Source organism: Rasamsonia byssochlamydoides (assembly GCF_041956645.1).
Source record: "Rasamsonia byssochlamydoides strain NRRL 3658 unplaced genomic scaffold VTN77scaffold_36, whole genome shotgun sequence".
Taxonomy (NCBI): Eukaryota; Fungi; Ascomycota; class Eurotiomycetes; order Eurotiales; family Trichocomaceae; genus Rasamsonia; species Rasamsonia byssochlamydoides.
The window spans coordinates 104,044-130,610 of NW_027192419.1; the positions used below are offsets into that span (position 1 = coordinate 104,044).

A 26,567-nucleotide genomic window follows, 5' to 3' on the forward strand; every position below is an offset into this window, starting at 1 on the left:
CAACCCAACCTAACCCAACCCAACCTCTCCCTCTCCTTCTCTGTCACTGCCTTTTTCTTTTTCTTTTCTTCTCCCTCTTTTGCTCCCCTCCGAAACAATGTAAATGCAAACAGAGAGACAGACAGACAGACAGCTCAGTAAGCCACGGCCAGGCAGGGAGCGTGCATTCGCTGAATGAATTGAAGGAATTCCTGTCTATCTGTCTATCAGTCTATATAGACGAAAAAAAGAAAGGAAAAAAAGAAAAAAGAAAAAGAAAAGAGAGGAAATTTAAAAAAATGATTCACTCTCATCACTCGGATGATGATGATAAAAAAAAGGATACCTACCTAAGGTAAAGTCACCTACTGTATGCATGTATGTAGTAGGAATCAGGAATCAGCTCCTACCTAGGTACATACCTGGTAGGCAGGTAGGTAAGTAAGTAAGCTCCAAGCAGAAGAATAATAATCAATAGAATATAAGAGGAACGGTACAGTAGAGTGCAGTAGAGTACATTACCAGCCGTACCCCATGGGTATGTGAGAGTACCAGGTTAGGTAGGTTAGGTACCTAGATTATACATATACTACTGATTCCATCCCATCTCGTCTGGTCTGGCCTCGTCTCATCTCGGGATATACACCCAAATGAATACAGTATATTATTGATTGCCTATATTATATAACTTAACTACCTAAAACCTGTCTGTCTAACCCTAAAGACTAACCGCTATTTATTTATTATTAACCTTCGATTACTTCCCACGCGCATACATACAAGGATGACCTCAGATAATCCTTGCTTTACCTTCAACAGATCAAGTCCACAAGTCAAATCGATCAATCGATCAATCCATCTCAACTCCAAACTCCCTCACTCACTCCCGCGCCAAGGCGTCGAAATAAGATGCAAAAAGTATGAATTAGTGTAGAGAAATCCGAAATATACAATACAATAAATCAAATAAAGAGAATATCCTCAAAGTCAGCAGCTACAACGCTTCGATCGCCTTGCGGAGGACCTCCAAACCCCTGTCGGAAACTTCTGCGTCCTCACGCAGGATCCAGGCGACATCGCTCCACCAGCCCAGGCCAACGAGACCGCCGCCCTTGCGACGCTCCAGGCTCTCCGTCAACCGGCTCGTGTGCTCCCACTGCTTGGCCGCGACCTCTGCGTTTTCGACCACTTTATTCGGGATCCCGCACATGGACGCGCAGTGCATGCCGAAGCTGCCTTCCGCGACGCCGTCCTCCAGTTTATACAAAAATGTGACGCGCCGCTCCTCGTCGTCGACGTGGATGCGCATCCGCTTCGGGGCGATTTCGGGATGGCCCTCGAATTCCGCTGCGAGGGAGTGGTAGTGCGTTGCGAAGAAGCCCAGTGCGCCGATGTGTGTCGCGATGTGGTGCAGCACGGCCTGGGCGACTGCTACACCGTCGTACGAACTTGTCCCCCGACCTAGCTCGTCCAGAATAACCAGCGAACGGGGCGTCGCTTCGGACAGAATCTTCTTTGTCTCTGACAGCTCGACGAAGAAGGTCGACTGCGCGGCGAAGATGTTGTCGTTCGCACCCAGACGAGACATGATCCGGTCGACGGGCGTGAGGCGGGCAGACTGGCAAGGCAGATAGCAGCCAATCTGGGCCATGATAACAGCAACACATGTCTAGAAAAAGTCAGCAATCAGTTAAATACTATTTCAGAGATGCAGGTAGACAAACCATTCGAAGAATAGTCGATTTTCCAGCAGCGTTGGCACCGGTCAACAGATTGATACTCGGGGTGTCACCACCCAGTTTCACATCATTTGGAATAAAGTCCGTCACATTCTGCAGCATGCACGGATGGCGCAGCTCCTCAAACTCGAGGACGCTCCGTTCATCGTCGACAAACACAGGTCGGCAGCTGGGCTGCCCCAGCGACGACGACGCCTTGGCCAAACTGATCAGACAGTCCAGCTGTGCGACGATCTTGACCGACGCTAGCCACGTGTTGTAATTCTCGTCAAATCGAGCGTAGAATCGTCCAGCGACCTCCTTCACGATCTGACTGTGTCTTTCCTGGGCCTCCTGCAGCTGGCGGATGAGCGTTCTCAGCTCGGGGAAATAATAGCGCTTGGCCTGCTTTGTCGCCGACATCTGGTCCCAGTTCTTGGGGATATTCTTGATCTTGATCGGAACCTCCAGCTGATAGATCTCCTTCCCGTTATCTCTATAACAGATAGCATTAGACCCAAGATCCCGTCGGACTTTCTTCAAGAGATTGTCCAATTCGCGATGAATTTCTTCAATACGTTCCTGCGACGCATCGAAGTCCTCCTCAATACCTGGCTCCGGCACAAGAATACCATTCTCCTTCGCCTTGGTCCGGTCAAAAGCTGTCTTCCAGTACTCAAGCGGCGATTTCAGATCGGGCATAGAAGAGACGAGGTTCCCGATAACACCCTCCCCAGAGCCGATATCCTTGAGCAGACTCATTGTGTAGTCAATCTGCTCGAAGCCCTCGAGCACGCGCACGAAGTCCTGCGCTTTGCAGCTGCCGGCGTGGATTCGAGAGATCAGCCGCTCCAGGTCCGGCATCTTGGTCAACTGTGACGAGAACTGGTCACGGACAGTGGGGTCCGCATTCAGAGCGTCGACAGCGTCCAGCCTGGCGTTGATCTTGTTGATATCCATCAAGGGATGGCAAACCCACTGCTTGAACATCCGCTTGCCGAACGGCGTGATACAACGGTTGAGAAGTTGGAACAACGTGCCGTCGGCGCCTCCATCGAATGAATTGGCGAAGATTTCCAGATTGATCAGAGTCTGCCCGTCCAGCACCAGGCTGGTGGCCTTCCTGATTGGGTCATACCACGTGAAGTTGCCGATCGTGATGAGATCACGGTCTAGTTTGAGGACCCGGAGATACTGCACCAGGGCGCCGAAAGCTGACATTGCATACTCCTTGTCCCTAGCTTCCCGAAGCACCTGTGGCCAGGCTTCCGTGTTATCACCGTTTTCAGAGACGAAATAGTCACTGGCATCGAGCTCCCTCAGAGTGATGTCTGCTTCCCAGAATTCTTTTCCCGGCTTGAGATGATTCCAGATCGTGGTTGGGCCAGTATTGTTCTTGAGAATGCGCATGGCTTTCTGGGAGACTGCCGACTTCTCCAGGAGCAGCTCCTGCGGCCGGGTCTGAGCGACGAACGTCTCGAACTTCGTCATGTCGGCATCGTCAACGAACTCGGCCAGGTAGAACTGTCCCGTAGCCGTGTCGACAAACGCGATACCAAAGGCTGGCGAACCGTTAACAATGACTTCCTTGATCGCAACACAATACGTGGACATGTCATCTTGGAGCATCGACCCGTCAACCAGCGTCCCTGCGGTGAGAACACAAGACAGCTCTCGCTTGATGATTTTCTCTTCTTTGGCGTTCTTGCCGCCCTCTCTCTCCCGCATCTCCTTCCCCAGAGCCGATTCGGACTGATCGACACGGGCGATCTTGTAACCTTTGGCGACGAACTGACTCGCCCAGTAATCGAGACTCGATTCCGGAACGCCCACCATGCGCATATTGACCCGGTCAGTAAGCTTCAGGTCGAATAGCTGATGACCAATGGTGGCATCATTCTCGTAGAGTTCGTAGAATTTTCCTTTCTTGAAGAACACGATGGTGTCCCAGAAATTCTGCTTGATCTCCCAGTATTGCTTCTCGAAAGGAGAGAACTTGGCCCACGCCAGGGGCGGGATGTAGATGGTACGCGGGTCATAGTCGGGGTGACCGGGAGGGTTCCTGTCCTTGTCAGTGATGTTGACAAGCCAGGGATACCGCTTCTCAGGCTCGCTCTCATGGGGTTTCTCCTTCCGTTTCGCGGACGAGCTGGAGGCGGGATTGACATTCCGCTCTTTTCGCGGTTCTGAGTTATTTGGGTCGTACGTCCATTTCTGGGCGGTACCGGACGTAGCATCCGGAATATCTATATCTAGATCTAGATCTTCGTCCGGCTGAGGTTCGTCGGAGGGTTTGCGTGACGCTCCTTTCGAGACCCTCTTTCGTTTCTTTGACCGCAACTCTTCCTCCGAATCGTCGGGAACAATGAAATCGTCCATATCTGCACGCAATTAGCAGGGCCCAGTTCAAACAGTCGTAGTGAGCCAGTCAGCATACCATCGTCTGAATGTTGACCATCTCCATCCACCTGGAACTCGTCCTCACTCTCCGGAGATGTTTTCCGCCTCTTTGCCGCTCTGCTGCGCCGATTCGGGCGGAAGATCTCCTCGTCGTCATCTTCGCCCTCGCTGTCGGACTCCATGTAGTTCACGGCTTTCTTGGCCTGTGAATAGCATCAGTATCGGAAGAGGCAGCTGTCCAATTGAGTTCGACTCGTTCGACTTACTCTTCTCGACGGGGTGACAGAGACGTTTTCCTTTTGTTCATCGGCATTGGTCTACAGGACAGCTCCGTTAGTGGACGTCGCGGGAGACAGCAGACAGAGTCTTGGAACTTTCCTTTTTGACACTCTCTTCCTCCGGCTCGACCACATCACTGCTCGGCGCCGGCGTCAAGTTCTGAGAAACCTTCCCAGCATTTCTGGTGTTTTTGGACGACGCTCGCTGTTCGGAGGCTCGCTGTGCGGGCGACGAAGCCGGCTCTGCATTGCGCGTCCCCGCCGGGGTAGACGGCGATGACTTCTGGAAGAAGCCCAGGATGGACGTCTGATTCTTCATATTCTGCGTGCTGGAGGTCGTTTTCTTCAGAGGCCCAGAGGCCGGTGTTGCAGAGGGCGGCGAAGATGCGGCGCCGGCTCCTCTGGCCATTGCGGAAATACCGAGTGGCGAGGTCTATCTATGTAGAAGAAAGACAGAGATATTTCAAATTTCAACACGATTGACGCACGCTCCCTGGACTGATATAGCTTGAGAAGAAAAACTAACAACAAGGCCAAAGTTGTGGCCAGATGGCTGCTGGAGGGAACGGGAAAATGGCGGAGATAAGGATTGATTAGTCTCGGACGACGTGACGGCGCGCGTCGACGCGTTTAGCGGTTCTCCACAATAGCCCTAAATTAACCACAACTATGCACTTTTGGCATTTTACAGGTTACGCGGCCCAAATATCTTCAATTGAGAGCTGTGAATTTGGCTATTTGGACATACACCTGCCTGTCTTTCTTTGCTACTGTACAGTACATTATGACGATGTCTATCCATAATACAATGAAATGATATCCAGTCCGTCAGTCAGACAACCTCAAACCCGTATACTTCTGCGAGAATAATCTTCAGGACGCTTGTTTGGCTTTGTTCTCCCTCTCTTGCTTAAATTCTTCCCAACCGGGCACGGTCAGGCCCTGTTTCTCAAACTCCTCGTCGCTGACGATGTTCACCATCTTGAACTTCCACTTGCCGACCTTGAGGACGAGGAGATTGTCGTCGATGATGAATTCTCGATTCTTCTCCGCTGGCCATGTTTTGATGGGCGTGAACGCCAGATCGTCCGACATGGACCCAGACTCGCCCGGGCGGCTACCGACATAGGCGCCTCCATTCGCGATCAGACGGTGGCCCTCCGACTTAGACGCGACCAGGCCTGCATTGTACAGGACCTTGTGAAAAGGCTGTTCGAGGACGAGTGATCTGGGTAGCGTGATCCGCACACTCGGCATGTTCGCGTAACTCGTTTGAAGAGCGTATTTATTACCGGACGCGGGATTCCAGTACTGCGCCTGTGGAGACCGAGCGTAGCTCTCAGGCACTTGGGAAGCACGTGCCGGTGCTGGTGTCGGCGCCGCGGTGGAGGATCGCGGCCGAAATAGCTGGCGATGCTGCAATTCTGCAGCCTCGGCCTCCAGCGGTCCATGAACGATTTCGACGAACTCACGGGCAAGACGATGCTGGGCGACACGTTTAGAAGGGTCCTTGTTCTGCTCCTCCATAATCTTGGCAATCTCCGGGAGGGGCAAGAAGGTGAACATCTTCAGATATCGTTCGACATCCGCATCAGGAGTCCGCACCCAGAACTGCACAAGGGTCAGGAAAGGACTGCACATGAAAATATCCCTGAAAACAGAAGCGTACCTGGTAGAGGTCAAAGGTGGAAGTCAAGTCCTTGTCGAGCCAGACCGCGTTCCCGGCGGACTTGCCATACTTCTCACCCGAGGGGGTAGTAAGAAGAGGCGTCGTGAAGCCGATAGGTTTATCCATGTCATCATCTAGCGGTTTCCGGGCTTGCTCGATGGCCGTATTCCTGCTGATCGCCTTTACAGCGTCCATGCCAAACAGAATGTTTCCAAACTGATCGGAGCCTCCCACTTGGACTTGAGTCCCCTTCTGAAACAGCTCCCACCAGTCCCACGCCTGCATGAGAGGATAGGTGAACTCGGCAAACGACATTCCACTTCCGTTTTCTAAGCGCGTCTTGACCCTAATCAAGTCGAAAAAAGGATTGTTAATCTCAAATCACTTCGTCAAAAGGAGCCAGTCACTTACGTATCTCGCCCTAGCATAGGGCCAAGTCTGATATGCGCCCCGAGATCCCGCATGACTTCAGAGAGGGTGGTACTATTCCACCAGACGTTGTTGTTTGTCAAGGCCCGCCTCCAGATCCATTCCTTCTTGTACCCATGTCGAATGCCGTATTTTTCAATGGAGGCGCCAAGTTTCTTTAGCTGGATGTGCATGCTCACCATATTCGCCTTGCGGACGGAGGAGTGAACCGGCTCTCTGCCCTGTAGTCTGCCCGTCGGGTCACCAATTCTGGCGGTGGAACCCCCAAGCTGTGTACGTTAGCATGTCCATCAGGTAAATCATGACTCAGAAGAGGAGGAGGGAGGGAGGGATGCTCACCAAGAAAGTGACCGGTAATCCCCAAACGTATCCCCAAGCCAGCACCATAAAGGGCAGCATATGTCCAACATGTAAAGATGGGCCCGTAGGATCTACGCCGGCATATATGCCGACTCTTTTTTCGGTAAATATCCTATGAAGAAGATCGCGATCTCTATAATTGCCATGAAGGAACTCCGAGTCAGTCTCACAAGTCGCAAAATTCATCAATGGCGTAGAAGAAGATAAGGGAGAGAACTAACCCAACAACCTGATAGATGAGCCCTCTCTCCTCCAAGTGCTCCACAAAGCTCTTTCTCTTCCCTTCTTTGATCTCCTTCGCAAACCCCTTCCACTGCTCCTCCGCCTCCGCCATTCTCCGCAGGTACTGCTGTGTGATCCATCGCTTCTGCTGCGACGACAATAACAACGACTTGGCTCCGGTGTTCAGACTCGAGCTAGAACTGGCGGCACTCGTCGGTCGACGATGTGCTTCAACATGCAGCGGTCGGATTGCCGCCGCTCGCGCCGAGGCCGAGTCCGCGGCGCGGGAACACAGGCATGATGAGGATGCGTTTGGACGGAGGCGGAGGCGGAGGGGGGGACGTGTCCTGAGACTGAGCTCTGATGGCTGTGGCCGCATCGAGCCAAATTGTCAATCGAACCCCTGAAAATCTTCCGCTGCGAATTGACAATTGTCGTGGTTGTACGAAGTACTGCGCTGCTGCTATCTACATGGAGCGTGATACTTTTTTGGTCGGGGAAAGGTTAATGCGAAGTTCCTTAAGCGGTTAGATCAGAATGAGTGGATCGCGAGCACGGGCCAATGAAAATTTTAGTAGTATTTATATTGGTAAAACGATTTCAGGGCTAGACCCAAGAAGGTTAGCGGGGGTGTACGTAGTAAGGATGGGGGTGTACGGATCAGTCCCTTTATCAATTAATTGCCAAAGACACAGAACAACCAAGTTTACTGATGTACGCAGCTAATTAATATTTTTTTATATATACTTTATATTTTGATACTTTATATACTAGAATGGCCATGTCCTTGATCATAAAGCAGGTTTGTACCCGTATCGTGATGATACCAGACTAAAGAAGTCAACCTGTCTGGAGACTGCTTTAAATGCATCAGGCCATAGTCATCGCTCTATCATGCCATGACTTCAGAAGTAAAAGAGGTCGCAGTTAGCTCACAAAAATCTGGACAGCGACTTCATTGCTCCATCCACTATCCAGCCTCAGCGCTTTCCACGCTCTCAGGACGTCAACCGCAAGGACCTTGGAGTGCTCTCCTCCATCCTTCCAGACAGTCTGCCGGGGGATGGGCTGTCCCGATATCAGGATGATAACATGCTGGTCGATCGATTTCTTGCCCAGATCGGAGAAATAGATCCCCAGCACGCCCAACGCCTTGAGGTTAATGTCGAAGCGAAGGCGGCCGTTGTCGACGACGTAGATGTCGGAGCTCACCACGGCGGCCACGCCGGTCATCTTTCCGAGAAGACCAAGCACGGCAACGTGCGTGAGGGTCGAGCCGGAAGAGCAGCCCCGGCTGCCTTCCAAGGTGAAAGAACGGATCGGGTAGGCTGTCAGGATCTCCCAGCCTCTTGGTTCCAGGGAAACGGCGACGACAGAATTTTGACCCAGCGGCCGCATCAGATCCGTTACTGCACCTGTGCTGTGAGAACGGATGATGTATCGGTCATCGGACTCGGTGGAAACGCCCGGGAAGGCAGTCAGTGGGATGATAGAGGAAACATCGGCAGCACTGATGTTGAAGAGTCCCAGAATGCCACTGCCCGTTCTTGCCCAGCCAGTATAGGTACCAATTCGGAGCATGTTCCCTTCGTTATAGTCGTGATAGACGTCTGACGTGCGCCCAAGAACACTGGGCCGGAGAATCACGGTATTGCCCCGCGTAGTGGGCGCGGTGATCTGGTTGATCAAGTCGATATCGTGTTTTCCAGGCTCGTCAGTGATATAGATGGGACCGCCCGATACACATCGTGCGGCAGCATGGAAAGACGCATAAGGGTGGCTTGTTTGGAACATATCCCAATCCGGGATGACGTTCAAATGCCTGGTCAACAACGCATTGTGTGCATTGCAAAAGACGTGCCAAGGGTGGGAATCCGGCACATCGGGAAAGTAATCGTCCGAGTTCCGCAAAAGGATGCTGGGCTTGTTGGTTGGCATCTGCGAATGGAAGATGATTTGCGGCGCCATAGACATGCACGAGATCGACCGCGTGCTGAAATATCGCAACGAGGCAATGGACCAGGCATCTTGATAGGCAGTTGTGAATCGCCTGCGATCCTCCGGATCTTCCAGGAGATCGAGGTAGAATTGAGCGTCCGTCTTGACGGCATCGACTCCGGCTGAAGTGAGAAAGGAATAGAAATCCTCGTAGAAGCGCCGGATGTCGTCCGGGTCGATCGCTAGCATTTTTCCACCGGCCACGGGGTCTTTCATGACGACCTCCTTTGTCTTGTACTTCTTTGCAAGTTCACCGTTTGGTGAAATCCCACCCCAGTACCCCATCAATGCATGCCAGACAGCAATGTGTTCGACGTTGGGATGTCTCTGCCGAATCAACTCCGCCGTGCGTCTTAATCCCGCAGGGAACCCATCTGGATTGGCCTCAAAGGCTTTCCAACCGCGTCGGAACTGAGATTCTCCCTCATTATCCAGCAACTGCCAGTTGTCATCGAGGATGAGGTTCACAATGCTGATGCCATGATCCTTCAAAGTATCCAGAGCGTCGAGAATCTTCTTCTCCGTCAAGTTCTGTCCTAGCCCATTCCAGGTGCAGTAAGTGAGGCCGTCATACCAATCAGCCAGCCACTGGGCCCTTGCATCTTTCTCGACTACCACAACATCGTCGCTTGCCGGAGAGTCTGGCGGGGGGCTGTCTGAAATGATCGGAACCGCCACTCCGCCGCCAGCGTCTCTGACGATTTTGCGGGCCTCGTATATCAGAGCGCAAATAGCGACCTCGAAGTTTTCGGCCACGGACGCCAAAATCTGGAACTTGGAAGAATTTGGATTGTCATTTTTGGCTTGTACCACCACCTCGCCCTTTTCACCTGACTGGAAAACTGTCAGGACTTCGTTAACCCCTGATACGGCCAGAAGCACGAGGCTCAGCCCATCCGACCGGAGGAAAGAACACAAGACAGCGTCTTCGGTCAGTCTGAACTCTTTCTTTCCGTGTCGTGGAGCTAGCCACGGGCTCCAGACACGCACCAAAGAGAAATAACGCAGATATGATGTTGGCGATCCCAGCGGAAGCTTCTTAGTTCCTGACTGCTGTTCTTGAGCGGCGGGCACATCACCGGCAATACTCCATAGAAGAGCTTCTGGGGCTTCACTATTCCGGGATTGAATGTCCAGTTCACTTGGGAGGCCCTGAATATATTCACCCAGCTGGTTCCTTGGAGAAGATTCGGAGGATCGCAACTTTCGATTCCTCGGACCAAATATAAGCTCGCCGTCCTTCACAAACCGCCGTTGGGTTGCCCACTGCCATTGGGCGTCGGGACCGGTCCTGTAGCGAACGGTGAAGCTTGCATGTCCTGCTGAAGAAGGCAGCGCTATTTCTTCTGAGAAGGTATAATGATAGAAGCGCTGTTCGGCTTCACTGCCTATCATTGTGGGGTTTAGAGTCGGATGGCATTTCTTCAACGAGAGCGCACTCCAGTTAGAGTTGCCAATGTTGTGCCAGATGTCCACTTCCCAGTCCTGCTCTGGGAACGAGACACTTGAGGAGAGAATAACCGTGAAGCGAAGCTATATCAATCAGCGTTAATACTTACTAACAATGTATCATTGGGAGCGTGATTTGGCTGTTAGACAATCTACTGAAATGCAATCATAAAAAAAATGCCATATGGTAGCAACTATAAACTCATGCCAAATTCAATGCAGAAGCGTCCAACTACACAGTGATCGAGAAGGTATTCTGCAATTGCAGCAATAGGACGTTGAGTCCAAACAAAGCTCACCTTGTCATCCTCACTGGAATTCCTCGCCTGTTGGAATCTTCTGACGCAAGTGACCTCTCCCAGCGGAGGATAGCAGGTCACTCTGGCGAACAAGCTCATCTGCGCAGGCCTGATGAATTTGATTTGCGAGGACGTTGACGGCTGGACCGGTTGCCTTGAAACGGCAACCACTGGGGAAGGAGCGGACATGATGATGTCGTACGCACAGCACCATACAATAGTACTGCAGGACGAGTCTGAAGGAAGCACACTCAACGGGCGAGTACAAAAATTGAAGGGGAAGTCCGTTGCTGGACTCAGCGTCTACAGCAAAATCGAGACACTCAATGATACTGAACGATAATCGTCAGTACGGCGACCAGGTGCCACCGCCACATGATATGATGATGCTGTATGAGGGGTGCTCAAGCTTCTCCGCATGGCGGGCATCATTCCCATTGGCCCGATCTGTTCCTAGGAAAAAGGAGAGCATTATTTACTCGTTATTATAGTTGTGAAGAAATAAAAGGATATTTCCTTTTCTCTTTAGATTATTTTTATTATTTTTACTTTTTATTGGAGAACCTGGTTCACTACTCCAATTCACTCGAATTATATATCTCCACGGATCTGCCATGATCTCATGGCATGGTGTCTTATCTCAGAAAGATACGTGTATTTGATCATTCATTTTCTTCAATAAGATATATGCTGATATGTCCATTACTGGCTGCAATTACCAGATTGAGTAAATTCTAAATACCTGTAAGTTACCACTAAGTGGGAGTATACAAATGTGTGGCAGCCCTTCACGTGCTTTCACATGGCCGAGGGTCCTCTTTCCCGACCCGATGCGGTTCGCCAAAGGTCCCGGTCATTTTCTTAAGTTTCTTTCTCAAGAGATAAAAGGAGCAGGTAGCTAGTATAGTAGAAACTCGTTTATATTAATAACAGGGAAAAAAAAACAAATAGCATCAACTCTTTTATAATGGTCTTAACTAGGTAAGGGGGTATAGTCAAGAATTACTACCAAATAGAGATATACAGTTATTAGACCTTCGATGATAATAAAAGATATTCTTGAACTGAACTATAAGCCCTTTTTATTCCCAGTTTTCAAAGATTTAAGAGTTATAAACGAAACGACTACGAAGTGAGACTAGATAAAAAAAAAAGGCTGGACTTGAAGGGAATCGAACCCTTGACCTTCCGCAGTTTTAATGTAAATGCAAAGCGGACGCTCTACTACTGAGCTACAAGCCCATTACTTCTTACTTGAGTGTCAAGGTTATCATCTATAAAGCAAAATTTTTGGCTACAAGGTATTTTAATACGGAGTCAATATTCAAAAGGCTCTCCTACTAACACATTAAAGGTAGGTAGGTCTCTGGGTATTACTATAACCAGAACACCTATTGATTCTAAACTTTCGCACTGTGTTATAGATAGAATCACTCGTCGTTATTGTATTAGTAGATAGCTATCTACTAATCTGAGTCTTATAGACCATCGAGGGCGTTATGTAATCTCTGCATTCTTAAGCTTAGTTAGGCCTTCAAGAAGCTTGTCTTGCAAATGCATTAGCCTTAAACAAAGACCATTACTCCGTATTGCCACCGATGCAGAAACAGGTTCCGTCTGCCAGTTTGCACTTAACCTTCAGAGCCAGCCAGCTAGCAGGATCCTGCCGTAAGGCATTCTTCGCAAATACATTTGGGAAAAGAAACTGAGAAAAGAGATTTTTTTTCCCTTTAAACTAATTTCATTTTTATTATGTTTTATTTATTTCCTTCTTCTTCTTCTTCTTTTTTTTTGGACCTGGGTCTGCTACCTCAATTCAATCGAATTCTCCGTGATGTATATCTCCACGGAACTGTTGATCTCATATCCTATCTCGCAAAGATACGTGCATTCGATCATTGCTTTCCTCCACAGAGAAATGTCGCATAGTTGCATGTATATGCACGTGGTATCAATTTTATAACCTATTTACTGACCGCAATGGCCAGATTCAGTTAATTCGAGGAATATGTACTTGTAAAGTTATTATCTAAGTGATATCTAATCTACTCGAGTCCAAGTCGGACTATCGGAGCAGACTCCAACCGCGCTTGCCGTTCACTCAGCGTCTCACTCTTGGGGTCATAAAACGGCCTCTCGCCATAGATCGCCGTGCGCTTACCCTCCCTTTCGTCAGTGTTGTAACCCCCCGGGATGGCCCGATGAACCACGACACGGTTGTCCCAGAACGCGACGCTGCCCGGCTGCCACTGCCAGCGGACGGACAGATCGTCGGCGGCGTGCAGATGCTCACGCAGGAAGTTGAGTGTGTGGATCGACTCCTGCGCCTTCAGCTCGGCGATGTGGATGACGAAGCTGGGGTTGTAAAAGAGGGACTTCAACTGTGTGACGGGATGGGTGCGAACCTGAAAAGTGAGCCAGACATCATATATAACCAATGGCCTGGTTATGTCTTACCAGTGGATGCTCGCGGCGGACGGGGAGCCGGAATGTTTGCACGCCCCTGTTGACGGCGTTGATAAAGGAGTGCTGCAGAAACTGTCAGTCTGCTGTAAATATCCAGGCAAAGCTCATCTGTTCACTCACTTCAGAGCTGTGCACGGCATGGAGTCCTTCAAATGTTCTTTGGAATGTCGGGCTCAGTTTGTCGAAGAGTGCGGTTTGACTGGTAAAGATCGTATCGCCGCCTTGACCATGTCAGTGATGTACATACATACACCGTTTATCAAGACGAGAAAGAGAGTCTTGACGAACCTGTCTCAGGGGTCTTGATCATCCGGAGCATGGTGTAGGCTGGCGGGTTCGCCTCGAAAGAGTGGTCGGAATGATATTCGCCATAGGCACTGCCGGCACTTTCGTAGGATCGGATGTCGCTGGTTTTCAGTTAGTAATTCGAATCCTTCATAGAATATGACAAAGAGCTCTTACCCGCCACGACCCAGGATGGTTACATGACGTGGATCGACCTGGTTGGGGTCCCGATCTTGCTGCAATTGACGAGAATAATTAATGGCGACCCTGCTTAGAGATGGAAGAAGACATACAATTCCATAATGCTTGGTCAATTCGTACTGCTGCTCCAGCGTGAGATCCTGGTCTCTAAAGAAGACAACGCCGCGCTATTCCAGTCAGAATCCTATCTTTAACACCGAATTCTCTCCAGTGTGTAAGAACGTGCCTCTGCCACCAACAGCGCCAATTCATCCTTCTGCGCATCGGTGAGTTGACTCAGTTGAATCCCAACCAGCTCGGTCCCAATATACGGTGTTAGATGCTTTACTTTGGTCACCGCCGAGAGGAGGGCCTTCTTCTCTGGATCGGCGAAAAAGGCTCGATCCTTGGGAGGCTCGAATTCCGCGACCGGAGAGTGGACAGGTTTGTAGGAGAGCACCTTCTCCGTGATCCCGGTGTGACTGAAGCTCATCTTGCATATTAATTTCGGATCGATGGATCGATAGATGCCCGCTCGTGATCGATGATAGATAAGACACCGGGGAACCGGGGCAATAGTGATGACAGGCCATGACAATGCGGGGGTTCTCCAGCTCCTTTATAGATCTGATCTCGATTCCTCCATGCGAGTATTACTCCTCACATCCCAGGTTTACAAATCGGACAATGACACCCACTGCATCCGCGTTCTGGTCCATCGTGTTGCTCGCCATAGCCAGCAGGCATGGCGTTATCCATAAATCAGCTAGAATGCAACATCCCGCGAGTCTCACTCGCCATATTAACCAACCGTACGTGGAGACCTGCCTAATTTGTCCTTGGAAGTGATTCTACTTCAGTCTTTCTCGGAAGCTTATCCTGCTGCCCGGCTGTCCTATACTCGATCTGGCAGGCTTATTTGGATTATGCAGATGATTCACCGCATAAAATGAGTACGGACTGGTCTCTATCTCCAAGCAGCTCTCCTTGTGATTCGACTGACCTGAGGTATGGCCTGCAGTTTGGCGAGCCGGATCGTCTACGGTTTGGCTAATCCCTGTCACGCACGCAATTCGCTGCAAAGTTCGTGATATCGTTGCATCTTCGGCTGGTACATTCTACCAATGCGATCCTGGCAAGGCAGACGTATTTGAAGCTAGATAACTACCTAGGTAATCGCATGGATAGGTCTGTTTATCCCAGCCAGGAGGACTATTGCAGCATATTGCAGTATCCAAACCGGTGAGACTATATAAGTCTCGTCTCCAGCACCCGATCATTTATCTCCTGCCTTTGTGTTAACCCTTGCGAGAGCTTGTTTACTTCACCATGGCTGACTCCGTTAATTCGAGCAAGAGCCTGCCGCACGACGTCAAGGCTGTTGAGACTGGTGACCTGACCAACAATGGCTACAGCTCGTCGGATTCCATTGATTTGCGGCGCGAGCTCATCAACACCTCCGCCGTCGACCCGGCGTTGACTAAGAAGATGGCCCTTGTGAATAGCGCCATTGATGAGATTGGAATGACGCCTTTCCAATGGAAGCTCTTCTTCCTGAACGGGTTCGGATACGCGGTGGATTCAGTCAGTCGCACGACTTCCTAGACTCCTTTGACATCCATCTGATCCGTCTAGCTTCTCATTGTCTGTCAATCCATCGCCCAGCCCGCGGTGACGCAGGAATTTGGCAACCCTAGCAAGTATATCGCGGGAGTTTCTCTTGCCTCCCAGGTCGGCCTGCTCGTGGGAGCAGCCCTCTGGGGGTTCTCAGCCGATGTCATCGGGCGGAGGCTCGCATTCAACACGAGTCTGTTCATCTGCGCCGTTTTCGTCCTCATTGCTGGTGCGATGCCAAGTTATGTCTCATTCAGTACTATGTCCGTTATCTCCTCTGGATGGGTTTGAATAGCTGCTTACTATCCATCAGGGTAGCTGTATACTCTGCTGGAGCCGGTGGAAACTATATCCTGGACGCGACCAACTTTCTCGAATTTCTCCCGGTGACGCATGCCTGGCTCGTGACGTTTTTGGCCGTCTGGTGGGCTATCGGGTACACGGTCACCGGGTTGCTTGCCTGGGCGTTCATGAGCAACTTCAGCTGTACGCCCGACGCCACCGTAGGCGAATGTACTCGTGCCGATAACATGGGATGGCGCTATCTGCACTTTACATGTGGCGGGCTGGTGATCATTCTGAGCGTGCTTCGTCTGCTTTTGCTTCGGATGGTGCAGACACCCAAATGGCTGATCAGCCAGAACCGCGACGAGGAGGTCTACCAGGTCCTCCTGGGCTTGTCGGAGAAATACAACCGTCCTTTGTCGCTGACGCTCGAGCATCTCGAATCGCAAGGCCGCATCTTACACACCGAAAAGTCCGTCTGGTCGTCCGTCCGTCTGCGTGAGCACTTTGCCGGTCTGTTCAGCACGCGGCGCCTGGCGTACTCCACGGTGATGATCATCATCAACTGGCTATTGATCGGCACCGTCAGCCCGCTGTACAACGTCTTCCTGCCGTACTACCTAGAATCCCGGGGCGCTGCCACGGGCGATGACTCCAACTACACGACGTGGCGCAACTACGCGATCAACCAGATTTGCGGGTTATTCGGGCCCATCATCGCGGGTATCCTCGTCGAAACGCGGTTCGTCGGACGAAGAGGCACCCTGGCCATCGGCGCGGCGATTACCACCGCGCTGCAGCTGGGATACACGCAGATCAAGACGCCGGCGCAGAACGTGGGCGTGTCGGCGGCGATCACGGCGGCGTCCAACATCTACTACGGGACGATCTACGCGTATACGCCGGAGATCCTGCCTAGTGCGCACCGCGCGACGGGGTACGGGATCTGCGTGGTGCTGAACCGGGTCGGCGGCATCGTGGGGGTTCTGGTCGGCAGTTATGCGAATGTCGAAACTACGGCGCCGCTGTTCATCTGTGCTGGGCTGTACGGGGCATTGGTCGTGACGAGTTTGTTGTTGCCGTTTGAGAGTCGAGGAAAGAGGAGTGTGTAGGAAACTTTTTTTTAAAAAAAAATCCGACAAAACCAAGGAGGGCCAAGTTGCTAGTTTCAAAGTGGTTTTTATTCAAGTACCACCATATAAAAGATAAGATATAGATCGGAGATCTTTCAGATACACAGCGCTGCGGAGAAATAATCGCACCAGCTAGCATACAAAAAAAAAGAAAGAACAAGAAGGAGAGCAAAGAGAAAAAAAACAAAAATCCCAGACAAATATATATACAGCCCTAGTGATCATGACTTGCATTAATTACTGCATGTGTGGAGTAGAAAATTAAAGTTACACGAGGTTCTTCCTTATCTTATCAGATCGGAAGAGATCTCGCATCTCGCGCGCTGGCCACTAATAGCAACGAATAACTCATCTAATCTCCCTGTGTCACGACATCATCATCATCATCTCATTTCATTTAATCAAGATATTCAATTCCAGTTTTCTTTCCGTACCTAAGTCTATACAGTGCAGTACTTTAATTAATTAATTAATTTAATCAGTTAACTATGCCACCATCCGTCAAGGACGCGAGGGTGACGAAGCCGTCAGCTTCATCATCGTCACAATTGCGCAGTTCGTCCCGATCACGATCTTCGGGTAGTCTGAAGTTGTCGAAATGGCGGAAGGAAAGGGTAGCGAGGGAGGATGGTAAGATTTATTCTCATTCTCATTCTCATTCTTTTTTTCCCCTGGATTGAGGTTGATACCTGCTTCATATTCTCACTGGACGTATTGATCTCTGTTTCTGTTTCTATAAGATGTGCTTTTTTTGAGCAATATAATATGGTCGACCCTGTTTGGAAGACTAAGAAAAATCATGTCACATGTTATTATATATAGCCCACTCGTTCTCAAATCACTCTCACCTGATACCTGTTATGTGTATATGTGTGTGATAGTCTTGTTTTTTTTTTTGCAACTGCTTCGGCTTATCTTAGATTGGAGAAGAAGAACCATTACCTTCTTTCCCCCCAATGATGAACGATCATAGAATGATTTTTTTTTTGAAACTCCAGAGATCTAACACCGCTACAGCACCGTCATCGTCCAAAACCAACAACTTACCTCTAGTCGAGCGCACCAACGCTCTTCCACTGGACCAATTCATCGAACGCTACATCCCTTCGGAGAGACTCCGACTCACAGTCTCGAGAGACTCAAACTCAAAGAAAAAGAAGGAGGCGACGGACCCCTCGGATAAGTCCGCAGCAGCAGCAAGTCAGACCGGAGACAAGCCTGAGCAGCAACAAGGCGAGAGCCCCGTCGACACAAACACCACCACTGACAATGAAGAATCATATACCATCGACATTCACACCGCGGAATCCATCCCCGAAGCGGACTTCGAGGCCTGCTTCGCGCTCATCGAACTGACGTCGTCAAAAGACTATGCGAATTCCTCGATTGGGTGGTCCCCAGCGAAGAAGAGGAAGGAGATGCGGCTGCCTGATATGCGGTACATGCTTTTGCGCAGGTCGACACCGACGGCAACAGCAGAAGCGACAGAGACAGCGACGTCGAATATTAAGGAAGATTCAAGTCCCAACAACAACGACGAAAAGACAACAAGCGAACAAGACCTGACACAAAAACACCAACAGGAGCCTAAACAACTATCCGGCTTCCTCTCCTTCATGACCACCTACGAAGACGCCCGCGAAGTCCTCTACTGCTACGAAATCCACCTCGACCCGTCCACACAAGGCCAGGGTCTGGGTGCACAACTGATGTCCCTCTTCGAGGAGATCGGCCAACGCATCGGGCTCGAAAAAGCCATGCTGACGGTGTTCCGCGCCAATGTCGCTGCGCGGAAGTTCTATGATCGGCTTGGGTATGAGGTCGATGAGTTTTCGCCGCAGCCGAAGAGGTTGAGGGATGGGAAGGTGAAGGAGGTGGATTATTTGATTTTGTCGAAGAAACTACGATAGGTGTAGATGATAGATACAATGTGAAATGGAGGCAGACTGCACAGACTTCGATATATGAGAGCTTTTAGGGAGTGCTCTGTATTGAATCCCTTTCATACTTTCTTGTATAGATACATACATATGCCATCTATGCCATCCTTGCAAGATGCAGATGCAGATACAATTAGAATTAAAAAAAATATATTCCTTTCTTTCTCTTCTTTTTTCTACCTTTGTCTTCTTGTTTGCTGCTAGATCTGCCGCACCTCCTTCCCTTTCATCTCCGGATTCTCCTGCTCCCACTCATCCCGCAGCGCGGCGAAAATGTGGTCAGCCACCAGGATCGTCAGACCCAGACTCCACACCAGTGTGATGGCGTAGAAGAAATTGGCGTTGCCGGAGCCGGCGTAGATCCATAGGTGGTAGAATGCTGGCCCCAGGAGGGTTGCGTATAAGAGAGCGGCGGCGGCGAAGAAGGTGTAGCGGGTCACTGTATGTTGTTAGAACAGCACATCGAACAGAGGAGGAAGAAAACTTACGAGGCGAGAGATGCCTGTATAGTGGCAGCAGTGCCAAGTAAAGTGACACGTCCGCAATGCTGGGGTATGGTTTGAAGATGGCAAAGATACCGAGTAACGAGGTGATCACAAACAGCGGCTGTCGCCGCAGGCGTATCGTCAATCCTCCAACGTACCCCGCAAGATGCAGCCAGAACACGCCCAGGAAGAATTCCCGGAACGAGTCAAAAATTTCAATGAAGAAGTACCACCACAGACCCACGTTCGGTGTCAGATCCGGCACGAGCAATTGGACCCCGTATGTTGCGGAAATAAATTCCCAGGAGCACCCAGTGACCAGATACGACGCACCAAGGAGACCAGCAATGGCGCCTAACAGGATAAGAAAGTGCGTCAACCTGAATACGGCTGGACTGGAGCTATTCTTCCCAGCAATCACCAGGCGGTCATAGCAGAGGAGGATAAGAGGCGGGAACAGGAGGGCCGGATACAGAGACAGGTAGGATGCGAACCCCAACGCAATCATGGAATTCAGACCATTGCCAGTAACAGCATTCGACACCGCGTACAGGATCGCCAAGTTGGTGAACACGCTGGTCGACCGGCCAAGGCATGTTGCCAGCGTAAACGGGTTAAACAGGTATCTAGTCACTCGTCAACACCATTCCATGTCTGTCACACGAATAGACGACATACCCTGCTGCAATAGCTACCCCGTCCCATCTGATATGCTTTCGCAATGTGGAATGGAACCTCCCCGTGATGGACTCCGCGGAGTCCGAAATCGTGATCAAGGCATTCGCATTCAACAGGTCGACCAACGTGTATAGGATGCTGGTGGCTAGCGGATAGCTTTGGGAGTTCGGAAGCAAGGCAAAAATGGGGAGAAGAAGCGGCGCCTGCACAAGTCAGCTATGTTCAGGCAAGCTGACAGCTGTTTTCTACCTGATGGAAGACACCACCGTCGTACGGAGAGACATTCCGAGTATAGAGAAAGAGACCTTCTTGCACTGCAGACCTGTCAGATTCACAATTCACTTTCCGTAGCATTTCATCCAGACTCACGTCTCTTGAAGCTGCTGACTGGCGTCGAGACTTCGACCCGTGCGGTCAGGAGGTCGGGGAGCGAGGGGAAAGCGCAGAACAGCAGCAGTCGCAGGGCGACAGCGGCGGCGAAGACGCCAGCCTTCCTCCTGTCGACAGGCATAGTAAATATCAGCCCTGGCAAGACAATCCCATGGTCTTCTAATTCCAACGAGCGAATTGGCGGCAATTCTGGCCACCAAGGGAGGCGTGCTGATGTTACTCCGCGATGCTGTCCTTATTAGTGCTGCATGTCGTTCCGCTCGCACGGGCCACTTCCGAGCCTTCGCCGACGCCAACAAAAAAAAGTGCGTCGATAAGTTTTTTCTGCTTTTCGTTATCAGCCAGCAATACTGCACTGCCCTGCGCGCACAACAAGATGGGGAAGATTAAGAAGAAGGGTCAGTACTATTAAACAAAATGCGCAAGGATGAATTGTATTTGTTGCTGATTTTTTTTTCTGTAGGAACTTCTGGCCAAGCCAAGAATTATATCACCCGAACACAAGCTGTGCGCAAGCTTCAGATTTCTCTGCCTGACTTTCGCAGACTATGTATCTTCAAAGGTACGCAGTCGCCCGAATTCCTCTGCTTTGTTGCCAATTACTGATGTCTGTGTAGGAATCTACCCGCGAGAGCCTCGCAACAAGAAGAAAGCGTCTAAGACATCCACCCCCAACACCACCTTCTACTACACCAAGGATATCCAATATCTCCTCCATGAACCGCTTCTGAAGAAATTCCGCGAGCAAAAGGCGCTCTCGAAGAAAATTGCTCGCGCTCTCGGCCGGGGAGAAGTCGGCGATGCGGCGCGATTGGAGAGGAACCTCGCGCCCAAACTCACCCTCGACCACATCATCAAAGAGCGCTATCCGACCTTCATCGATGCGCTGCGCGATCTCGATGACTGCCTGTCGCTTCTGTTCCTGTTTGCGAACCTTCCGTCCACCTCTGCCGTTCCCCCGAAGACCATCCAGCGGTGTCAGCGGCTGTGTCATGAGTTCCAGCACTACCTGATCACGACGCATTCGCTCCGCAAGTCGTTCCTCTCCATCAAGGGTATCTACTATCAAGCCACCATCCAGGGCCAGGATATCATGTGGCTTGTCCCCTACCGATTCGTCCAGAAAGTAAACGGCGATGTCGACTACCGTATCATGGCCACCTTTGTCGAGTTCTACACCACTCTGCTCGGCTTCGTCAACTTCCGGCTCTACACCTCCATTGGTCTAGTATACCCACCGAAGTTTGATGTCGCAAAGGATGAACGAGGCGCCGAGTTGGCCGCTTTCCGCCTGGAAAGCCGAAACGCGGCATCTCTCAACAAGGCGATAGAAGCGGCCGGAGCACAGACGAATGGCGCAGGGAAGGAGGTCTCTCGTGAAGTTCAGGAGAAGGTTGATAGCATTGTCAAAACGGCTGGCCTCGACAACGAGCCAGAGGACCAACAGGCCGTTGAGGCGCAGGAAGAGGATACAGATGCAATTGATAAATTCGAGCCTGCCGCTCCAGAGGCGGATACCCTCCCCCAGCCCGACACGAGTGAGAATGTGGCTGCGACTCTGTTCGCCCCCTTCACTTTCTTTATCTCCCGAGAGGCACCGAAGGCGCCTTTGGAATTCATCCTACGCGCCTTTGGCTGCAAGCGGATTGGATGGGATGAGGTGTCTGGCGAGGGTGCTTTCACGCACGATGAGACTGATCCGCGCATCACTCATCAAATTGTTGATCGTCCGCAACTCCCTGAATCCTCTCTTCCAGCGATCCCAGACGGAGACGGCCCAGTTAAGGTTCGACCTGGCACCCGGATTCCTGGCAGAACTTATGTCCAACCGCAGTGGGTTTGGGACTGCATAAATGAGGGCAGACTTCTTCGTCCGGACCTCTACGCTCCCGGTGCCACTCTGCCTCCTCACCTGAGTCCATGGGTGAAGCCAAAGAAGGGCGAATATGATCCTCGGGCTAGCTTGGCTGAGCAGGAGGAGGAAGGCGAAGCAGAACGTGCTGAAGAAGAGGAGGAAGAAGAGGAAGAGGAAGAAAGCGACGAGGAGATGGAGGAAGCTGCGGATAACAAGAAGGCCAAGTCTCAAGCTGACGAAGAGTCGGAAGAAGAAGAGGAGGAGGAAGAGTCGGACGACGATCACGGCATGGACGTTGACGATTCGGACGAGGAGGAAGAAAGTGAAGAAGAAGAGGAAGACGAATTCGGCGGCTTCGATGACGACGAGCCCGCCTCCGAATCCGAAGACGAGGAAGAAGCAGCCCGCACTCAGCACCAGAAAGAACTCGAAGCCGAAGCAGCCGGTCTCCCCTACTCCGGATCAGCTGCAGCAGAAAACGAATCAGCGAAGAAGAAGAAGTCTCTGTCCAAGAAATATGCCGCGCAGAAGCGGAAAGAGGAAGAGGAGCTGGAGCGGCAGAAGATGATGATGAGCCGGAAGAAGCGCAAGCTGCTGGACAAGATGCTGTACTCGAACAAGAAGAAGGAAGAAGAGGCGCAGCGGCTGCGGGCCAAGCGCCGGAAGATTGAGAAAGCGGCGGCAGCGAACACGAAGGCATAAAAATAAAAGTTTTGTCTGTATTTTTTGTTTCATTTTTCACCGACATGATATCATTGGTGTTTGGATGGTTTAGCTACATATGTGTCTATGGGTGTGATACTACATATCTTTTCGACTTGAAATCAATTTACACATAGGAAGGATTTATTCCATCCTGTCTGTTGCTGGAGATAGGTTCACAAAGAACACAACTTCTCCTAGTATCTTACTTTATAATCCGTACCAATTTCTACCAGTAGAGACATCCATAACCATATCTCTATATGATAGTCAATGGTATGGCCAGTTCACCAGCCAGCCAGCCAGCTAGTCAGTCAGTACCTGCTCCGTTCTGCCAGCAGATATTTCGAGCGGTGTACTAAACTTACCATTCATGATAAGCGGTGTGGAAAATGTACTAGGAAGTCACACGTGACCCAGAAACTTCGCATCGATTTTGCCAGTTTTCTGGCCTCTCCGTTCATGCCATTTTGGTGAGTGGATTTCGGCAAGAGTGATAAGTTGACCTCACCAATCCTGAGGTCACATGACTTGGCTTAGATATGACCTATGGTCAGCTCAGTGGACCTCACAGGTACTTGGTGGTTTATCAACCACGTGATGATATATAGGAGTATGGTTCTTTTGCTTTTCGAGTCCTCGACTTTTCCCATCTTTCTTCTTCATTCCTCGCCATCTTCTTTATCTCAGAAGGAATTTTCATGAGGTGGTCTTTCCTCTGATTTCGGTGGATAGCCTATTATTTTAATTAATGAATTTTTAATAATTTTAGTGGAGGGTTTCTTCGTTGAGATTTTAATTTTTCTTTACAGTGATTTGATTGCTCAATACGTGCTCGGCACTATATTCATTGTTGCGGTTTTTGCGAGGCTTGTGGGGTGACCCTTTTTTTTTTCCTCTCATTTACATTTCACGTTGATGTCTTGATACTGCCGACTTGAAAAAAAAAATCTCTCTACGAATGTTATGAGAGGACGGTGATGATAATGTTGATGATGACGACGCTACACCTGCAGACTGTGTTTTAGCCTCGTATTCAACCTATCTGCTCTCATTGCATGAATTTCTACGTTCATGTCGGTTGCAGAAGCGTCGTCTCAGTCTCAGCATCTTGGGTCTGAATCTCCCAGTGTCAGCCCCCCGCAATCGGCACAGCCGTATCAGTCGATCTTTGGAGGACCAAACACCCAGGATGTTGACCTCCAGCCCTACACCCAGCCGGATCTAGGGGAGGGGATTTCTGCCGGAGATGAACATGAGGAGGAGGACCTCTTAGAGTATGATGAGGAGCCACTGCCGCCGATTCCAGATGACGATTCGGATGATCCTGACTACGATGAAGGGGATGATGATGACGATGTGGCTGGGGACGGAGAACGATTCAATGTTCCAGATCCTGCAGGCAGAAGGAAAGGGAAGGAGGTCATCAGGAATGATAACCTGACCCAACTCCCTCCGTCGTCTCCCCCTCAGCATCGCCCAAATCGGTACCATGGACCGGGGTCGACGTGGCGGAAATGGACCGAGCGGGAACGTCAGATTGTGGAGGGTCTGGAGGAGATTAGGGCGAGGGATCTCGCGGTTCATTTGTTCAACGCTTTCGCGCTGAAACGGAGAGCGCGAGAGATGAAGGAGAAATCTTTGGAGGATGAAGACTACTGGGAAGAGATCGCTGGCGTACGGGTGCGCACGGCGCCATTTGTGCCACCGAGAAGATGGACAGCCTGGCCAATGAAGGGATTTGAGGTGCCTCGACCGGGTGAACGGGCCCTGGGTGATGAAGACGAGGCCTGGACGCTGAAAGGACAGCCGGACCCGCGGCCCAGTGCAGACCTAGAGGAGTGCCTCATAGCATTCATGATGAAAACTGCAAAGGAACGGTTTTGGCAGCGGGAGTGGATGCCCAAGGAGCGGAGAAGGAAGCAACCCGGTCAGAAGGAGGATGATGGTGAAAGCACTGGCGATGAAGCAGAGTGGGAGACTGAGCAAGGTCTGTCCGACGGGATTGAACGCCGACCGGTCGTTCAAACAGACGACGACAAGTCCCGGCAGCAGTTACGGCCGTTGGTGCGGAATATTATCACTCGTTTTGACAATATTTTGATGGGCCTGCACCACGCTCGCAAGGCAAGCGTTGCTGTAGGGGAAAGCTCGGCGACTGAGTCGGATGCGGAGACTGTTGCTTCTCATTCATCCTCTAACCGGAAGAGAAGATTGACAAGTACATCGGGGAGAAGCCGCTCCAGGGGGAGGAAGCGCGTCCGAACGACGTCTCCTGCTGAACTCGTTCTGGAGGAGTCTGACGGGAATCATATCGAAGAACTAGCAGACAACCCATCTGAGTCAGAATCTCTATCCTCGTTATCATCCTCCAGTCTGTCCCCGCCACCACCGCCCCGACGGCGACGCAGCCGCTCGATTCGTCACTCTGAAAGTCGATCACGGCGGCTTAAAACGGTAGCCAGGTATGGACTACGAGACTGGAGCGATGTTCTAGGAATCGCGTCGATGATCGACTGCCCGCAGGCGGCCGTTATGCGCGCAGCCAAAAGATGCGCCGATCTCTTTGGCGAGGATATGGTATTCCGGACGCTAGAGGAGGGCCGCGTCCACAAGATCACCAGCACAGTCGATGGCGAGACTGTTTCAGAGTGGAGGTACATCGAAGACCAAGACGAAGACCACGAAGTGCAGCAGAAGCAGAAGTCTCCTCCTCTTGCCCGTCGATCGCGTTCACGTCCTCGCTCTCGCCGTTCCTCCACCAGTCGAAAGCGTGAAGCCTCAGTAGCAGTAGCCACGGAGGCAGCAGCGGTGGTTGCAAAGGAGGAAGACAGCGGGCCGGGAGCATCAGCTCCTCCTGCTCCTCCTCGCCGTCAAAAAGGGAAAGGAAAGCACCGGAAGCAGGATATCATTTGCCCTGTCGTCGGATGTCCGCGACATACGGATGGGTTTACGCGAACGTGGAATCTGAATCTGCACATGAAGAGGGTGCATCCGGGGTATGTTAGGGGCGATGACCGGGAGCAACATGCGGATGCGCCTGTTGAGCGAGATTCAGCGATGCAGGATGTTGAGGCTGGACACTCTAATGTCATAGATGAGGTATAGAGGTATTCATTTAGCTATGAGGCATTCTGCCCGGGTTATTCAATTTATGTGTATATATAGGTATGATTATTAAAATGCTAATCGGAATCCAATCCATTTACTACCCCCAGCCAACTGAACTGCCTATCTATCCTGATGAAGTAGGCACCAGGCACCTAGGTAGGTACAGATATTGCTATTTCAGACAATTACACTATTAAACAATCAGAATAGTAACAATCCATTATCTATCACCCGGTATGGATGTATGAATATTACGTCCTACCTAGGGGAATAAGTTCTTCCCCGCATTTCCGAATGCTGATCCCTAAGTCCCCGGACTGTATCTTATCTCCGCAGAGTACGGAGTGCTGCCGAAACACGGGAGACGTCCCGTGCAGTATCCTCAATGAGTGAATTGCTAGAAGCTATCTAGTCGAACTCTCTGTCAGTGTCGGTTTATCAGATTTGTATCAAAAATCGCATTGCATCCTGAGACTTGATCAATTGCATATGTATTTTTAGAGGTATGTACTGCAGGTATTAATTTATTTGTATTGTTTGCACTGAGGTACTACCCGCCCGGGGATCTTCCCGAAGCAGCGGCATCGCAGCTGACTGGTCTGCGGCACCGATGAGGGCGTTTGTTAGCGATGATTGGTTGAT

At 50.8% G+C, this 26,567-nt stretch overlaps 9 protein-coding genes and 1 non-coding gene across 10 annotated transcripts; 4 read left to right on the forward strand and 6 right to left on the reverse strand.

Annotated features, from left to right (window-relative positions):
• Positions 1–973: 973 nt before the first annotated feature.
• VTN77DRAFT_5020 (uncharacterized protein) lies at positions 974–4,279 on the reverse strand (the record flags this gene model as incomplete). The annotated part of the gene is made up of 3 exons (XM_069421145.1): positions 974–1,648; positions 1,704–4,078; positions 4,135–4,279. 3 exons carry the CDS (start codon positions 4,277–4,279, stop codon positions 974–976), a joined length of 3,195 nt encoding a protein of 1,064 aa, XP_069277202.1.
• Positions 4,280–5,248: 969 nt separating this feature from the next.
• Positions 5,249–7,434, reverse strand: VTN77DRAFT_5021 (uncharacterized protein; the record flags this gene model as incomplete). Its single annotated transcript, XM_069421146.1, has 5 exons — positions 5,249–5,986; positions 6,045–6,390; positions 6,456–6,742; positions 6,813–6,966; positions 7,055–7,434. 5 exons carry the CDS (start codon positions 7,432–7,434, stop codon positions 5,249–5,251), a joined length of 1,905 nt encoding a protein of 634 aa, XP_069277203.1.
• Positions 7,435–7,982: 548 nt separating this feature from the next.
• On the reverse strand, positions 7,983–10,990 carry VTN77DRAFT_5022 (uncharacterized protein; the record flags this gene model as incomplete). Its single annotated transcript, XM_069421147.1, has 2 exons — positions 7,983–10,586; positions 10,802–10,990. 2 exons carry the CDS (start codon positions 10,988–10,990, stop codon positions 7,983–7,985), a joined length of 2,793 nt encoding a protein of 930 aa, XP_069277204.1.
• A 968-nt stretch (positions 10,991–11,958) lies between these two features.
• VTN77DRAFT_t89 lies at positions 11,959–12,043 on the reverse strand. The gene has a single exon. It is a non-coding gene; the product is annotated as a tRNA-Ala (tRNA).
• An 803-nt stretch (positions 12,044–12,846) lies between these two features.
• VTN77DRAFT_5023 (uncharacterized protein) lies at positions 12,847–14,225 on the reverse strand (the record flags this gene model as incomplete). The annotated part of the gene is made up of 7 exons (XM_069421148.1): positions 12,847–13,206; positions 13,259–13,330; positions 13,388–13,488; positions 13,556–13,674; positions 13,730–13,788; positions 13,846–13,920; positions 13,989–14,225. The coding sequence occupies 7 exons, from the start codon at positions 14,223–14,225 to the stop codon at positions 12,847–12,849; spliced, it is 1,023 nt and encodes a 340-aa protein (XP_069277205.1).
• An 836-nt stretch (positions 14,226–15,061) lies between these two features.
• On the forward strand, positions 15,062–16,743 carry VTN77DRAFT_5024 (uncharacterized protein; the record flags this gene model as incomplete). Its single annotated transcript, XM_069421149.1, has 3 exons — positions 15,062–15,316; positions 15,368–15,609; positions 15,660–16,743. The coding sequence occupies 3 exons, from the start codon at positions 15,062–15,064 to the stop codon at positions 16,741–16,743; spliced, it is 1,581 nt and encodes a 526-aa protein (XP_069277206.1).
• A 509-nt stretch (positions 16,744–17,252) lies between these two features.
• On the forward strand, positions 17,253–18,674 carry VTN77DRAFT_5025 (uncharacterized protein; the record flags this gene model as incomplete). Its single annotated transcript, XM_069421150.1, has 2 exons — positions 17,253–17,394; positions 17,782–18,674. The coding sequence occupies 2 exons, from the start codon at positions 17,253–17,255 to the stop codon at positions 18,672–18,674; spliced, it is 1,035 nt and encodes a 344-aa protein (XP_069277207.1).
• Positions 18,675–18,904: 230 nt separating this feature from the next.
• Positions 18,905–20,378, reverse strand: VTN77DRAFT_5026 (uncharacterized protein; the record flags this gene model as incomplete). The annotated part of the gene is made up of 5 exons (XM_069421151.1): positions 18,905–19,143; positions 19,193–19,815; positions 19,868–20,070; positions 20,117–20,181; positions 20,237–20,378. The coding sequence occupies 5 exons, from the start codon at positions 20,376–20,378 to the stop codon at positions 18,905–18,907; spliced, it is 1,272 nt and encodes a 423-aa protein (XP_069277208.1).
• Positions 20,379–20,633: 255 nt separating this feature from the next.
• On the forward strand, positions 20,634–22,814 carry VTN77DRAFT_5027 (uncharacterized protein; the record flags this gene model as incomplete). Its single annotated transcript, XM_069421152.1, has 3 exons — positions 20,634–20,655; positions 20,721–20,819; positions 20,875–22,814. 3 exons carry the CDS (start codon positions 20,634–20,636, stop codon positions 22,812–22,814), a joined length of 2,061 nt encoding a protein of 686 aa, XP_069277209.1.
• A 1,074-nt stretch (positions 22,815–23,888) lies between these two features.
• On the forward strand, positions 23,889–25,922 carry VTN77DRAFT_5028 (uncharacterized protein; the record flags this gene model as incomplete). The annotated part of the gene is made up of 1 exon (XM_069421153.1): positions 23,889–25,922. One exon carries the CDS (start codon positions 23,889–23,891, stop codon positions 25,920–25,922), a length of 2,034 nt encoding a protein of 677 aa, XP_069277210.1.
• Between the last annotated feature and the right edge of the window lie 645 nt (positions 25,923–26,567).